This window comes from Dermacentor albipictus, chromosome 7, assembly GCF_038994185.2.
Source record: "Dermacentor albipictus isolate Rhodes 1998 colony chromosome 7, USDA_Dalb.pri_finalv2, whole genome shotgun sequence".
Taxonomy (NCBI): domain Eukaryota; kingdom Metazoa; phylum Arthropoda; class Arachnida; order Ixodida; family Ixodidae; genus Dermacentor; species Dermacentor albipictus.
In genome coordinates this window covers 67,065,306-67,082,460 of record NC_091827.1, presented here as the reverse complement: position 1 = coordinate 67,082,460, position 17,155 = coordinate 67,065,306, and the positions used below count along the sequence as shown (strand labels likewise).

The 17,155-nt window shown below is 46.1% G+C and overlaps 1 protein-coding gene across 2 annotated transcripts in view; it reads left to right on the top strand.

Moving 5' to 3' along the window:
- LOC139048005 (uncharacterized) overlaps positions 1–17,155 on the top strand; it is a 353,724-nt gene that overhangs the window by 301,929 nt on the left and 34,640 nt on the right. For both annotated transcript variants that reach the window (XM_070522327.1, XM_070522326.1), the window contains one exon: positions 14,059–14,262. In XM_070522327.1, the coding sequence (XP_070378428.1) occupies positions 14,059–14,262 (204 nt within the window). The remainder of the gene's footprint in view (positions 1–14,058; positions 14,263–17,155) is intronic.

The following is a 17,155-nucleotide window of genomic DNA, read 5'->3' as shown; positions in this document are numbered from 1 at the left end:
CAATAAAATGGGAAGATCGGCAGCCATGGTGTAGCCGCTCCAATCGGAAATCTCCGTTAACCTCTAGTACCGGCCGGATTGCTGCACATTAAAATGCAGACTTTTATTCCGTGAAGTTCCTTATAAAATCCAAGTTCGATAAAATCATGGCCGCGCGCCGTGCGCTGCTTGGGCGAGTGAGAAGCTGCGACGTTGAGTCGCCGATAGGGGCTCAATCTCGCGCACGCACGCGAGGAGAGCGAGAAAGTACGAGATGTCTTTTTTCACGCGCGAAGTTTGGAGGGGGGGGGGGAGGGGAGGGAGTGAGGGTGCGTTTTACTCTGGGCTTCACGGGTGGCCACGCTCGCCCACGCAGGCCGCTGATCTCGAAAGCCATCTGCGACTGGGACAGAGTGCACCGTGCACTGTGTTTTCACGGCTTGTTGTTGCTAGACGCACCACGAAGAATAATTCGCTCCTTCCTGCTGCCGCGCTTCCTCACTGCAGCGTCCGACAGCGAGTTTCCGCAGTCATCGAGTGATATGTGCTCATATTTGCGTGTGCGCGTGTTACCATGCATATTAATTTAGTTGGGCATACTATCTTTACAAGCTTACACGACCGATAAAGGTACTGTCCTTACTTCGTATAGCTCCGCACTAATTTGCTATCGCAATCAATGCTCCGCCTTTAGAGCGAAACTTCTCCTTTTTTTATTTTCATGTCGAAGTGAACATCGACAACAGTCGCCAACCTCGCGCGAACATGAAAAAATGTCGATAGCGTGTATCTGTTCTCTTGCGTTCAGTGACTGCCTAATTGCGCTTAGAATATATTAGATGCATTTAGTTTGCGGAAGACGTCTATTCACCGAATTTTGAGAGACGTTTTGGCAATGAAAAATATTATCACCCAGACAGTGCCGGAACTGGGAAAGGAGAGGGTGAGACGAAGATATTGTAAAAAAGTAAATATGGAGTTTTACGCGCCAAAACCACTTTCTGATTATGAGGCACGCCGTAGTGGAGGGCTCCGGAAATTTTGACTCCCTGGGGTTCTTTAACGTGCACCGGGTGTTCTCACATTTCGCCCCCATCGAAATGAGGCCGCCGTGGCCGGGATTCGATCCCGCGATCTCGTGCTCAGCAGCCCAACACCATAGCCACTGAGCAACCACGGCGGGTTGAAAATATTGTTGGAGTGATGCGAAAACATTTTACGAAAGCGATAAATTCTTGCAATGTTTCGTCATCGGGGAAGAAACAGAATTGTACTCATGCAGAGCAAAGAGTGGAAAATGTGAGATGAGCCAAGGCAAACCAAAAATACATGCGCGAGTGAAGAGAAGGAAGAATCAAAGGATGTTGAATGTGTCTTGTTTTTTTTTAGGTACCATAGAATTCTGCGCCACGAATCTCTACATTGAAGGTCAAGCTGTCAAGGCAGCTTTATACTTCAAAGTGTAGAGGTTCTACGTTAAAAACGTGTGCGTCGCGTGCGACCAAACATGTTGAATGAGCAATGCTGGGTCCTATACACTGAAACAATGCCTTTGCGTTTTTTGATTTGATAGTGCGGGAGTGTTTGGCCCACAGTTCGATCATTGTGCTGGAAGTTGGAAAAGCCTCCCCAATCGCCGAATTGAACCCGCCTGTGCCTTTGTCTAAATCGAATAGCCTTCATTGGCTTATTCTACCCTTCTCGTGCTAGGTATGTGGTACAACCATGGTCACCCTTGGCGGAGGCAAGTCGAAGAAATCTGCCAAGGGAAAGGACGCGTTTTCTCGGGCAATCGAGTTGTCAAGAAGGTCGGCGGGAAGAGGAAGGTGTGGCAGCCGTGTGTAAATTATCGCGCAACCCAGTGGCGCGGAGGGGAAGGAGGGCGCTAGGCTTGACAGCTCGTTCGCTTGCTCATTCCTCTATGGAATCGGATTGAAGGGGCGCCTGTTCTTGGGCATGCAAATGGCACGGTGGATCCAGAGGGAAAAGGAGGGGAGGCTGTCCCTCGCTCTGTCGTCGCACGTTTCGCTGGCCGCCCACGGTGGCCAACCTGTCGTGGAGGATGTGGAGGACGAGAATCCATTGCGAATTCTCGCCCACAAGAAATACACCGTGTGAGCAGACGAGCGTTTCGTCGAACGCTGGCGGCGTTGATGCCAACAAACCAAGTAAAAAGTGGAGCTGTTCGCTCTCCACGCCTACAGCAAAAGAACTCCGTGAAGTCGAGGGTAGGTGTCAAGTGAAAGGGCCCGTGCTGTCAGGCAAACGAGCCATGGGGACGGGCTGCAGTAAAAGGGGGGGGGGGGGAGTAGGGAGGCTGGGTGGAGAAGAGAGTGTCGTTCGCTCACTCATTCGTCCGTTCCTTCACGCTAGTCGTTTACAATGGCTATCATAGTTGATGGTTTCTGCATAATATTTTGTTGCTCAAATGCAGACTGTCCTTCCGGGGGCGGAATTTAGGGGTTGTGAAGAATATTCAATAGCAAACGACACTTAGCAGAAGTGGATTTCCAAGCGTGCTTCCAGGATAAAAAGAAAAGAGGTGAAACCAACGTATTTCGTCTAATGCAATGGCGTATTTCGGTAACGCAATGGCGAGCTCCGTTGGAACAGCATCCCAGAGAACTTCCAGTCACGGACACAGGATTAGTTGACCTAGGAAAGAAGGGCTGCACGGTCGTGTTATTTTTCATAGAGCAAAACAAATGTGTTCCGTTAGTCCATTCGCCTGTTTTGCTCCTCGGTCGCTGGTGGTCAGTGGTCCGTGGATGGCCGTGCAGAGACCCCGTTGCGACACAAGAGGTCAACTCATTGAACATTTTTTCCTGACATCATATAAAAAAGGAGCCCACCTATTACAACTTCCAACGTAACTCGTATTCATCGACAAATCAAGCAATTGGTTCTGCCTCTCTTCTGCCTGACCTGGAATGGAATGTCATATAGAATACTTTTGGAACTCACACTTTCCTATCACATTAAACTCGGAAGTTGGTATCAGCTGAGTGGGAGAATTTTGGAAAATCGATTTATCTAGCATGAGATTTCACAAACAATCTTAGGGTAAATGATGCTGTAGAATATTTTATAGATGTTGTGATTGATACAGCTGAACAGTTTATCCCACAAACGAATGGTGTTTCACTTAAAAGACATGCTCCCAGGTGTAACGAAGACTGAAGAGATGCGCAAAAGAGGCACAAAAAGCTTGGGGCGAACTGCGTAGATCGCCAAATGCAGAAAATGCTATCGCATTTAAACACAATAAAACGCAGGCAAAGTGAACACGACGTCAGGCAAAGTGATAAAGCTGGGTGGGGTTTCTCTCGGGTATAATTTCATGCAGACAGAACGCGAAAGTATGGGATGTCGTAAGAAATCAAAAAGGGCAGCAAACCCATGGTTGTCTCTGGCGAACGACTAAGGGAATTCCTTACAAGAACAGGCAGACTCTCTTGGGGAGCACTTCGTACGTAAGTCAAGCTGAATAAATTACTTAAAATTCTTCATGAAATACAAAGAAAAGGAAATGTAAGCCATTCATACCTAAATGCCGGCAAAACGAAGGATATACGCGTCCTTTCAGTATTACCCGGTTGAGAGCTGCCTGAACCAGATGCAAGGGCTCTCCTCCCTAACCTGACAGAGTCATGTATGACATGATCGAAAACGTGCACACTGATACACAACTGACACTACTCGCACTTTTCAACACAATTTGGGCTCCTAGATGCCTTCCAATCGCATGGAAGGAAGCTATTGTTATTCCAGTTTTGAAGCAGGGTTAAGATGCTCATTGGTGGCTCGATAGCTCTCACAAGTTGCATTTGTAAGCGTGTTGAAAAAATAAGTTTAATCATCGTCTTCCATATTTCCTTGAATGCAACAAATTCAGTTTGAATATAAATTCAGTTTCCTTGAATATAAATTCAGTTTCCGAGAAGGGTGGTCTACAACTCACCATCTCGTGCGCATCAAAGGGAACATTCGAGACGCGTTCGTTGATAAATAACTCTATAATTTTTCTTCGATGTGGAAAAAAGCGTGTGGCACAGAGTGGCATCAAGAAATCCTGTGAGACCTGTCGCCAATAGATATTCGCGGGAGCATGCTGAACGTATTAGAAAGCTCCTTGGCCGATCGTATACTTTTCGCGTCAAAATCGGCTATGAGTTGTTGCGTCTCTTCACGCAAGAAGCTGGTGTGCCCCAGGAAGGCGTGCTGAGCTGTACGCTTTTCACCGCGAATATGAACACGCTCCTCGCTTCACTACCATCAGCCATTTCTTTTATTCCGTCTATGTCGACGACGTACAAATAGGATTCAAATCCTGTAACCTCAGTGTGCGAGAGGCAGGTGCAGCATGGCTTGAAGAAGTTGTCTAAGTGGGCAGATCGCGGTCGACCTGCAGCGAGAGAGCCTTTCTGGTTTCGTATGCCGAGTGTCAGCGAAGAAAGGGGAGTGCCACTGCTTGAACATCGTATGATGCCTCCAGCGAAGCTGTTTCCACCGTGGCAGTGGCAGCTCATAGGATGTGACACATCATTAGCTCAGATCACTAAGCACACCCCAGATGAACATATTAAGATGTATTTCCTCGAACTTCAGGCAAAATACTCGTGCCCCGAGTATTATACTGACGTATCGAGATCACATGCCGGCGTGTCTTATGCAGCAGTAGGTCCATCCTTCTCGGAGTCTCATGATCTGAATCCGCAAATAAATATCTTTACTGCTGAGGCCTATGCACCATTGTCGGCTGTAGAACACATCAAGCAAATAAATATACAATAGGCAATTATATTTACAGACTCGCTATTCTTGTGAAAGCTTTAATGTCTCTGCGAAGACAAAGCAATCCTGTAGTAAACGGTCTGTTCACATTTCTGTGCACGATGTGTGCGTCTCACCAGCATGGCCTTATATGCTTGGTGCGCAGCCATAGAAGCATTGCGGGTAATATGGTTGCCGACAAACTTGCTACGTCCACAACAAAGGAACACTGTGAATCTTCTGTAGATTCTGCAGACTTGAAACTATCTTTATAAAGAAAGGTCTGACTTTTCTGGCGATCCATCTGGAACAAAGTTACCGTGAATAAGCTCCATTTATTCAAGCTGCGTTTAGATAATTGGCCGTCCACAGCAAACACGCGACGAATAGATGTCCTAGATGTTGGTTGAGAATTGGGCACACATTTGGGAGGCTGGTGATGAACCTCCCATTTGCGGTGGATGTAGCGAGCGGCTGAACGTACTCCATGTCTTGCTGAAATGGCGGGAGGCAGAAGCAGAGAGAATAAAGCACTTTCCTGCAGCTTATCGACAGCATACTCCTCTCCATCCAACAATGTTTCTTGGTGCGGAACCGTCTTTCAGTGCCTGAGATGCTTTATATCTTCTAAACAGAGTTGTGCTGCATGTATTTAGCCCACGAGATTCGTAGCACATCCTCCCACAAGAGGCTTCGGCCGCAGTTGCAGAGATAGCAGAATTTGACACTCCAGGTGCTTGCGCCTTGACGAGGCAGGAGTGCTATTGACATTGACTTCTTTCAGTATTTCAATCAATTCAAACCATATCTCTCGTGTCAGTCGCACACTTCACCAGACATTGTCAATACTTTAACACGTATATACTTTATGCACTTCACAGCAACAATGTTTTGCCCTCTATACGGCCACGCTATAGATTTAACGTTTATATTGACCAAACCATCAACTACATTAGACCATTGATTAGCGCACTTTCGCCATTATTGTCCCTTGCGCCATAGAACCGCCTATATCATCATTAGCATTACAGAAATGTAAATATTTTAGAAAAAGGTTTCGCGACTCCGCTCGCCTATTTATTCGAGCGTGAGTTTATATGTATTCTTACGAGACGGGCTCCGATGAGTGAGGCCTGCTTCAGAGGTTTATGACGCGAGTCGTAAGAAAATATGGGACAATGAGACCGGAAAATGAATCGCAACAGATAGAACGAGTTGGAATTTATATACAGCGAAACTTTGTCTTAGTGCACGTGGTTACATACACGCAAACTCACGCGCACGCACACATACTAACACACGTGGGAACACAAGAGCGGTGGAAGACACCTTGAAGGACAGGCGCCTGCAACGCATCATGCTCTAAGAGGCAGCAGAGACGCGCATGTACGTGTCGAAATTCGAATCCATTCTATCCGCAAGAAGGGTTTACTTCATTGCAAGGCAGGCGCGGATGCCCCGAGGCTGCTGGTGCTGCGAGGTAGCCAGTGGAGTGAGTGGCGTGCTTGCTCCGTTGTTATTGGTTGGTCTATTCGTCAAGGATGAGCCAGGCCGAAGCAATGATCACGAAACCTTCCAACTTTCGCAAAAAAAATGTTCGTTTTAAAAAAAGTACGCTTGTTGGCAGCAGCCAGTGGCAGCAACGGTAGAAAAGGAAAAACAAAAAACATGGTAGCAAGCAAAAGCACAAATGAGCGAGCAGGCAATTAGGAGTACTCCTGCCATAGGTAAGAAAAGTAATAAAGAAAATAAGAAATCCAAATTTTTCGAAAAAGGAAAACAACTTTCAGGGTTCTTAAATAAAACAATCTCTTACCGCCCCAAATTCTTTCACACGTTTTGTCCACTGGTAAGGTTGCGACATTCTCGTAAAATTACTTTGAAAAATCTCACTGACACAGCCAGCCCAAGAGGGGCGTTTGCTTAAGATAACAAGCACGCAAAACAGAGGTACTTTGGCTACAGCAGCGGTGGAATGCTGTTTCTCGTGTAATTTTCCGAAGATACGCCGGCGTTAACTACTTCAGCACTTAAGCGTGCATACGAGGTCTGGCCCGAAAAACCACTCAGTGAATCAGTAATGAAATGGGTGTAGGTGTAGCTTTGGTGCAGCTCTCCACTCGAAAAACCCGGTACGTTACCTTCTTGTACCGGCCGGGCTGCTGCACATTACAAGGCAGAATTTTATGTGCGCACGTTGTGCAACCACTTCTGTTGCTATAGCAACTATATGGACACTCCAGGCGCATTTCTGCCGTCGGCGTCACCGTGAGGTTCCGTATAAAGTCCAAGTGCGATAATATCGTCGCCCCGCGCCATGTGTAGTACGTGCGAGTGACAACCTGCGGCTCACTCTCGCGCACACAGTGTGGAGAACGGGGAAGAAGCGCGCCGTCTTCCGTCGCACGCGAAGTTCTTGAGAAAGGGTAGGGTGGGAGGGTGCGTTTTATTCCGGGTGGTCGTGCACGCCCATCCATGCCGCATATCTTGAAAGCGATCTGCGATGCGGACAGAGTCCGTGACGCACTGAGTTTTCGCTGCTTACTTCGCGTTAATGCGGGACGCAGCTCGAGGACTAATTCGCTCGCTGCTGCTGCCGCGCTTCCTCACTCCAGCGTTTGACAGCTAGTTTCCGCGGTCATCGAGTGAGATGTATTCGTATTTGCGTGTGCGCGCGTGATACGATGCACTTTAATTTAGTTAGGTGTATTTTGTTGACAAGGCCATACGGCCGATAAATCTACTATCATTACTTCGTATAGGTCTCCAGCAATATTACATCACAGTCAACGCATCGCCTTTCGGCAGAACTGCTCCTTTTTTATTTTCTAGTCCAAATGGACGTCGATGAACAGTTGTCAAGAAGCCTCGTTTGGAGATGTACACATTTCGATGGCTTGCATGGTTTCCCTTGAGCTAACCGACAGCCTAAATGCTGTTATAATTATATCAGATGCATTTGGTTTGGTCAAGTTGTCGATTCACCGAATATTGAGAGGCGTTTAGGAAATGAAAAATATTTTTGCTAATATGGTGGCGGAACTAGCGAAGGAGAGGAAGTGACGAAACATTGTTGGATTGATGGGAAAACTTCCTACGAAAGCGATACATTCTTGCAAGGTATCCTCTTCGGAAGTGAAACAGAAGTGTACTTATCGAGCTGAAGTAGCACAGCAATGAGTGGGAAATGGGAGATGACCAAAGGGCATAGGAAAAAAAATGCACGGGTGATTAAGGGAAGAATGACAGGATGTTAAATGGGTGTTTTGTTTTTTGTTGTTGTTTTTTTTTCTGCGTTACACTTCTGCGCTACGAATCTGTACTTTTAAGGCCGAATTGTCAGGGCTCCTTTCTACGTTAAGGTTTTTAGGTTCTACGTTAAGACCGCGTGTGTCACGTGCGACCAAACTTGTTGAAAGAGGAGGTGTGGGTCCCGTACACCGCAACAATGCCTCTGCGCATTCTGCATTGACAGTGCGTCAGTGTTTCGCCTACAGTTCCATCACTGTGCTGGAAGTTGGAACAGCCTGCCCAATTGCTTAATTTAAACCCCTTGCGCCTTTTCCTAATTTGAATAGCTTTCTTTGCGTATTCGACCAGCTATTTGGCTAGATATGTGGTACGATGGTGGTCAGACTTGGGGAAGGGATGGCGAAAGAACATGCCGGGGGTAAGGGCGCGTACTTTTGGGCAATGGAGTTTCTAGGAGGGCTAGCGGTGGCACTCGTGCGTGAACTGTAGCATAACAGAGGGGCGGGTAGGGCATTAGAGGGCTAAGCGCTGTCACTCGATAGAGAGAATGTGATTGTGAAGAGGAAGCTACACTGTTTTCTGCAGCCCTTTAGGGAGTATGACTGAGCAGCTTGGAGAAGGGGAGAGGGACATAAAGAAGAAAGAAAAGAGAGAAGAGAGGCGATTACAGCACCCCGTGCCGGTAGGTACCGCTGTCAGCGGTAGCCCAACGGTGCATTTACAATTTACACTACAGCCCCATGTCCTGAAGGAACATAAGAGGGTGTATGATGGCGGAGCCATGCTTCAGGCGGGGATACCGCAGCTGGGGCGCCGTGAGCGCTGGGAGTCAATAGCGCCGGAATGAGAAGTTGATAGAAGCCTTCTTTTTGGAGAAGGTGAGCCAGGAACAAAGTAGATGGTCGATTCATCCTTGCTGCACGCTGAGAACGCCGCGGGTGATGCCAGTTCTTTGATGTACCTAGGCGAAACGTCCAGGAGGAGCCCATCCGAAGGCGCTGCGGGAGGGACCGTTCCTGGCTAGCGAGGCCACGATCACGAAGTGAGCGGGGAGGGTTACCGCTCTGCATTGCCATTATGTGCTGCTGCACCATGTACCTAGTGTAGATGAAGGCTGTTACAGCGGTGCTCACTGGTACAATGGCACGATGTTGCCTTTGCCAGTGGACTAGCCTCCTGGTTGCCCTGGACGCCCACGTGAGGGGGGCGCCAGGGTAGCGACAGCTTCAAGCCATCCGAAACAAGGGCGCCATCCATTTCCGCCTGCAGGGCGACGTCAAGGCGGGTGGCCCCCGGTCCATGAAGCGTTAGGAGCGCCGCCCGCGAGTCACACAGGATCACAACCGAAGAATCCGGGGCGTCCTCCGCCAGCATGCCTGCAGCCAGAAGGAGGCCTGCCACCTCAGCAGTGGTGGTGCTTGCCACGAAAGGCAGCCGGAACACTCCCGAGCACATAAGGGCAGGGATCACGCAGGCGGCAATGGCAGATCCGGAGTCTGCGTGGATGGAGCCTTCCGCGTTGATGTCAAGATTCCCGTCCACACGGTCCTTCAATAGGAACGCCGGCGGCCTGTATAAGGCGCAGGATGGTGATCACCTTTTCGTGAGGCCCTGCAGCATAGTAGAGACCTCCAATGGCTGATTGTGCGGAGGAGGTGGATGGATGGCTAGCGTGAAAGGGTGGCCGCAACATTCTCGTACAGCTGGCACAAGCTGCACAAGCGCGAGTGAGGATGGCTCCGCAGCCTTTGAAGCAGAGCCGCGCTAGCCGGGGTGCGATATAGCCTGTCAACGTGATGGAGGCCACGTTATCGGGATGGCATGGACAGCGGCCAAGTCTTTGTCTCGTCTAGGGTGTCAGCGAGGTGCCAAGTCTCTGGCAAGCCAGGTATCATGCGGATGGATTTCTGGTGAGGGAGTTCCAGGTGGTCCACACGAACCGGAGGGAAAGCCACGAGTGGGAGAGCATATAGAAGCTTTGAAGTAGCCGCTGCGGCGTATAGACTGTTGTGGTGTGCATCCTCTGCCGCGGAGCAGCAGACGGTCAACCGACTTTTGGACCTTAGGCACTTGAGCGATGAGCGCCTTGACAGTTGGCGCCCACGAGAGCCGGTGGTCTGTCTGCAGGCCCATGTAGGTCACAACCCGCTTCCATGGTACCAGGTTGCCACCGAGCACCATCGAGACTGCTCGAACGTCCGCAGGCTCGTTCGGGGTGGAAAGGCTCGCGCTTGCGGGACGGCGGGTATCGGGGTGGAACCATAGGAAGAAAGAGAGGAGGCTGTCGGTCGCTCGCTCGTCCGATCATGCGTTCGGGCTACTCAGTTAGATTGTCAATCGTAGTTGATGGCTTCAGCGTGTTTTTATGTTCGCGAATAGCACGCTGGTGCTCGGGGAACCACATTTTGGGGTTGTGACGAAAACTTGTCCCGGGCTTCGTCAGATTCCAGCAAGCCACATCGCCCCATCCTTGCTTGGCATTCAACCACCGTTGCCGGCCGCCGGCGTCCAAGTTGTTTACACTTGGCCATACTATGTGATGCCCCAGGTGATAGCGGATAGCGGATTGCGATATCAACTTAATGCATAGCGGAATACGCCCATGTCTTTCTTCGATTGTTGGCACTTTGGCAGTGGCGGCAGGAATCGTCGGGGACGAATGTTGACGCATCTGTACTTTTCACAGATCCGTACGCTCATTTTCTTCATATACTTTCAAAGCGCCGCCTCTGCTGCCAAACGTGTCACCTTACGTAGAAAAGTGCTTTTTTTGTTGTGTGAGGAATACAGGAGAGTCATCCGGTCTATGCTGCTCTTGGGCTCACCACGCAGGCTCCTGCAGTGACCATACCTGCAGCATCCGGTTGGTTATTGGTGTCCATTCTATTCATTAACTGATACCTGTAGATTGCGAGTGTAACCGTCACATCTTCAGCACTGTGCTGTCTGCGCACACTGGAAAACGGCTAACGATGGCAGGTCTTGTCGTACATGCTCTAAGCAACTGGCAGCACAGAGCCGCGCAATGAGTATTTCGCGGAGTGAAAACTATACAGTTTGGGTAAATGTTCTGGGTAGACGGAGACTGCTGCTCGATGTAAATCTAAAGCATTTTTTTGGCTTTGCCTGTATTCGGCATGCTACTCGTTACGTCAGAGAGGTGGTCGTAACGACAAAGACATCGCTATTCATTTAATGTTGACAGCAATACTAACCAAACTGCAAAAGGTACAGAACCTGCCGACTAATGTCGACAGTATTGAGATGGCTCTTGGCCAATGTCAGATAAGTAAGGTGAAGAATTGCGCAAAATGGATCGCCAGGAGGCAGAAGTAAAGAAAATCGTGAAACATGTATATGCTGTCGATTGTACGCAAGGACAAAAAAAAATGTCAATTTAAACTAGCCGTAGATAACCTGGAATGGAGAAGGAGGCGACATAATCTAGTAATTCACAGTGTATTGGGCAACGGACCACGAACAAATGTTGAGTAAGTCGCACAATTGGCGAAACTTCTCGACCTGGGCCCGAAAGACGTGGAGGCAGTGCATTGACTTCCTGAAGAACCCGTAATGGTCCCTGGAATTATTGTCCGATTCAACAAACAACTTGTACATGCTTGGCTGCGGCAATGTAAGGTGTTTAGAAGTTCTCTTTCCAGAAAACCTGAACAATCTAAACAGGACGTTACTTCGTTTAGCTGAAAAATGGGCACGCGACAAGGGGTATCACTATGCATGGCTTCGTAACGTAGAGGTGTATCCACGTAGAGCGGGCGTGGTGCAAGCGCATGCCATTCATTGTGCTTAGGACTTGGAGACACGGATATCTTAGAGTTGCCTATGTCGTAACCGGATATCCTGACATGGCTGCCACTTATCAAATTCCTCAAGACCCCAATGAGCTTGTTCAAAATAAAAGTTGATTCCTCTCTCTGCTACATATAAATATTCAGTCTGCTTGTGCTACGCAAGAAGGATTTCAAGCATTTGTGGAGGAGTTAAACTTGACACTTTCAGTTATTATGCTAAATGAAACGTGGTAAATGGAAATTATTCCTTTGTCCTCTACAACTATGTGCTGTTTACGTTGAACCGCAGCGTCAGACGAGGCGGTGGAGCTTGTCTACTGGCTAAAAGCGAGATGCGTTGTGAAAGAGTTGACAATTTTCCTGTAATTACACCTGATTATGTAATGTCCGTAAATTACGGCAAAATACATTATCTTGTTGTTTACCGTCTACCTGTAGGCTGTATTGAGATTTTTTTAATTCATGGAAAAGTTGCTTCAATATGCTGATGAATGTAAATATGTTATGTTCATCGGAGTTTATCAATGTCTATAGGAACGAAAATTCGAACACAAGAAGACGGCTGGTTGCTTTTCTTGAATCATATTGTCTTTTGGATGTAGTAACGTTGCCAATGCCTAAAACACGACGACGACAACACTAATATATTTAGTTATTACTAGTAGATCAACCAGTGTGATGTCCGGAGGTGTTACCAATGCGTTACTTCCACTCTACCTTATATGCCACGGTACTGTCAACGCTCCTGCTAAACAAAGTAAACATGTAACACAACTTTTTAACGCAACAACATTGAACAGCTTTAGAAATTCAATAAGGAGACTTAGCTGCCACTCTGTTTACGGTTATGTGTCAACAGATGAAGCTTTCAACTCCTTGCTGCAGGAATTTGTTTTGTTTTACAGGGATGCATTCCCATAAAAAACTATACATAAACTCAAGCAAGGCTGCAAACCTTGGATTATCAAACTACTCACCAGAATAATTACTAAGAAAAATAAGATGTACCAAACATTCTTACAAAGTAGAAATTCAAAAAATTTCACAAAGTTCAAATCTTTACGTAATAGTCAAAAATGCTACATTGCGAAGAGCTAAGGACAGTTATCAAACAAGCATGTTTAGTGGTGTCCTGACCAAGAGATACTCTGGAGTAAGATAAGCTCACTGTTGGAGTGCTCTTACTCTTGTTCCGCTGACAGGCTATATCCCGAAGCTAGTAATTTTAGTGGTGTTGATCTAGCAGACAAAGTTAGTGAGTATTTCGTATCGTTGGTGGCTAGCGCGCATGAGTCGGGCGCACTTGAGGGTATAAGTAACCACCTTAGTAGCGCATTTCTTCCTTCTTGTAGTTATGCCGAAGTGCTGTCAAATTTGAAACAAATGAAAGTGAGCAATAGTGAAGACCCATTCGGTCTTAAATGAAACATATTCCCTATGTGAGACCTTAAGTAACACATCAAATAATAGAACAAAAGAAGAAATATGTGATAGATAAAACTACTTGCATATGCTATTTAAGAGATTACGAAACAGCTGATGATGCTTCTGTGATTGCGCATATGGAAAATAGCCTTAGTGATTTTGTTAAAGAGCATGATAACGTATTTTTTCTATGGCAAATGTTTGCTGATATGTGCAATTATTGTTTGAATAGGTTTGTGCCAAACAAGCGAAAGAAAGTGCACAAACATACACCCGGGATAACGCGACAGTTTATTCATATAAAGTGGGAACTAAAAAGGCTAGAAGGTCTGCTCCTAATCCTATTGTTATTATTGATATCAAAAATGCTCCCACACATGCAGTGTGCGAGTCTGAGGACTTCTTTTTTACAACTTTACCTAACCTTATTAAAACCGAAGCAAAAATAATTTGGAATTACTTGAGCAATGCAGACACGCAAGTGACCCAGGTTTAGGTTTATGGTAACTTTGTTACAGGTCAACAGGTTATCACTGATTATTTTAATACTGGGGTGTTTTCGAAAGCGAGTTCACGTGTGAATATGCCTCTTGGGGCATTTTTATCATCCCAGGTTGGTTTATATCATCACAGGGTGAAATCGGAATGGTGTTAAATCTGAAAACCAAATTGACTTGTGGTCCTGACTTGTAGCCCAATATTTTCTTCGGCGTTATTGTTGCTATTGCTAAATAGCAACAATAGCAACTATTGCTAAAGTGGGCGCGACAACACGGCAGCGGCAATAGCGCATAACCACGCATGGCTTGTCTTACAGATTCTGCCGCTTATCGTCGGCAGTGCGGAGGCCAGTTCAGCAACGGTGGACGTCACCTGGATGAGCCAATTGGATTGTCAAGCAATAGTGACATCAGCAACGGACAGCAGGCATATAAAGCCAACAATGCACTCGGCTACCGTCAGTGAGGGCGGCAGCATGGCAGCGGAAATGGTGCATAGCCAAGCATGGCTTGTCTTACAGGTGGGTTATTACTCTCATGTATCAAGACTACGGTCAGCTTGCCTATCTCTGTTGGTGCTGCCACTCCATGTGAAGTGTTTTGAAGTTTTGAGCCTGTCGTGGTTAGAGTTAAAGGTCTTGCTTCCGAGGGATGTAGAGACAAACCCGGGGCCAAGGTTGGAAGAAATGCTGAAACATATTTTGGATAAGCAAATTCAATTTACAACAGGCTCGCTAATTTAGAAGAGAGCCTAGGTAAAATTACGAATCAATGTGCTCGGGTGGAAATTCTAGAAAGAACGGTGAAGACATTAAGCGAACAGTTCAGCATCAACAACACCGACTAACTGATTTGGAGACCGGGCACGACGGAATAATGTTATTGTACTTGGTGTTCGCTAGACTGAAAACGAAATGCATGGACACATCGAGCTGCAAGTTGTAAAAAATATTTTTTTCAGACAAACTTGGCGCAACGATTTCTTCAGTTGAATAAATACATAGGCTTGGTCAAAAGAAACCATCACGCGATAGACCTGTTATCTTAACATTGTACAATTACAATGAAAATGTGGTAATGTTTAAGCATTGCAAAAAACTCAAAGCAACGAAAATTAGTGTTTCTGACGACTATTCGCCGGAAAAACGAATAGAAGCGAAGAACGAGAAACCAAAAGAAGACTAGATTGGATATCGGCTCAGAATGATAAACTCGATGACGCAAAGGTCAGTCTTCTTTACGACAAGCTTTTTATCAATAGCATTGCTTGCATATGGGACTTTGAGGAGAATGTGTGCGCGAGACTGCGCAGTGAACGACCACCTGCCACCGAAAATGTTGGCTGACGCGGAAGGCAGCCCAAAATAAGGTTACTGAACATTAATGCATGGAGCATAGTGAATAAGGTAGAACAGCTTCAATTCTTGTCGTTGCTTCACGACGCAGAGCTTATTTCCATAACAGAAACGTGGCTGCACAGTGACGTGAAAGACGATAAGGTATTTTCCAAGCACTTACGATGTTGTCCGCAATCATAGAACAGCACGAGGCGGTGGCGTGGCTCTTCTAGTGAAAAAAAAAAGCACTCAGATATGGAACTGTGTCATCCATAAACAGGCATGAAAGTGTGTGGTGCAAACTATTTCTTGGCAATACCATTTTGATAGTTGACGTTATCTACAGAGCCCCCGGAAACCCTCTTGAATTTTTGTATGTGCTCGACAAGCATTTAAATAACATACGGAGTGCCAGAAGTAGAATTATTCTAGCAGGGGATATTAATTTACCAGGGGTCGATTGGGATGTGAGAATTACGGGGCCAGTGGAAAAGCCTAGCGCTGATAATATCTTCGAGATTATGCTTAAGCATAACTTGGTTCAGGTAGTTCATGAGCCGACCACAGGACACAGGGCAAAATCAATCTATGCTGGATTATTATTTTTGACTAACGGAACATTTGATTAAAATTGTGGATGGGATATCAGATCATAAAACAGTAGTAGCAATTTTATGTATTGGTAACACGCCATTAGAAAAAAAATTCCTCTGTATGTGTGTATAACTTTAGTCGGACTGAATACTTGGAACGTGCTCTTGATAATGTGCCGGTTGATAAAGACACAAATACGGTTTGGAGATACTTTGTATAAGTTGTTCTCACCTGTTTAGACCAAGATGTGCCCAAGAAAATCAAGCGCATAAGAAAACTCAGTACATGGGTAACTAGAAACATTATTCATTTGAATCGGTGACTTAATTGTGCGCGTTAAAGGATGCCATGGCGACGTGCAGAAATAGCCAGTCTCAGTACGCAAGTTAGAAAAGAATTGAAAGATGCGAAGGTGGCAGGTTTTTCAACAACGCTGATGGGTTACTTGCAAAACTCGCCTTAAAGATACTGGAAATACTTATCTGGTTCTACGTGCAGGCATTCTAGCATTGTTGTTAAAACTGGATATCAAAACATATTCAGGCCCCGATGGAATACCCAATGAGTTTCTAAGGCGTTAATTATTGTGGATGAATATCAGATTTTTTGTCTAGAATTTTTCCAATGCCATTTCCTAGCGGAGGTGTGCCAGAAGATTGGCTCCTTGCACGCATCGTACCTACCTTTAAAGTGGGAAATAGGTTATTGGCGGAGAACTATCGGCCAATTTCCATTACATGCTTCGCGTGTGAAATGTTAGAACACATAATATCGAAAGGTCTGGTTTAGTATATAGAAAATAACAACTTATTCTCCAGCAAGCAGCATGGCTTTCGCCATCGTCTGTCAACAGTGACGCAGCTTTTTGAGGTGTCTCATGGTTTTGGCGCCGCAATTAACAAGGAACAAATTGATGTTATAGCAATTGATTTCTCAAGGCTTTTGACCGGATGTGTCGCACAAAACTTATTGACGAATTGTATAAAGTTGGAGTTAATACAGAAATTGTCAAATTAATCTATGCTCACCTTACAAATAGAAAGCCATATGTTCAAATAGCAGGCGAAAGATCATCTTCCTTACCTGTTTTATCTGGGCTGCCACAGGGTTCGGTTTTACGACCAATTTTGTTTCTATTATATGTAAATGACATTGCTAATGACTTGCATCCTAACCTTGAACTGCGTCTATTTGCGGATTATTGCCTTGCTTACTGTCGCGCTAAGAATGTCCAGGATCAAGTGTTGTTTAACGTATGCTTGCAAATAATTTCTCACAGGTGTGTTACGTGAGACATGAAAATTAATTTCAAAAAATCAGCTTACATGACTGTATCTAACAAGATAATCCCGTTGTCTTTTCCTTACAGAATAAATAATAGCCGACTTCAACATGTTAGTAAGCTTAAGTATGTCGGGGTCACAATCAGGCACATTTTGAATTTGAACGAACACATTGAAAACCTTGTTGGTTCTGCTCAAAG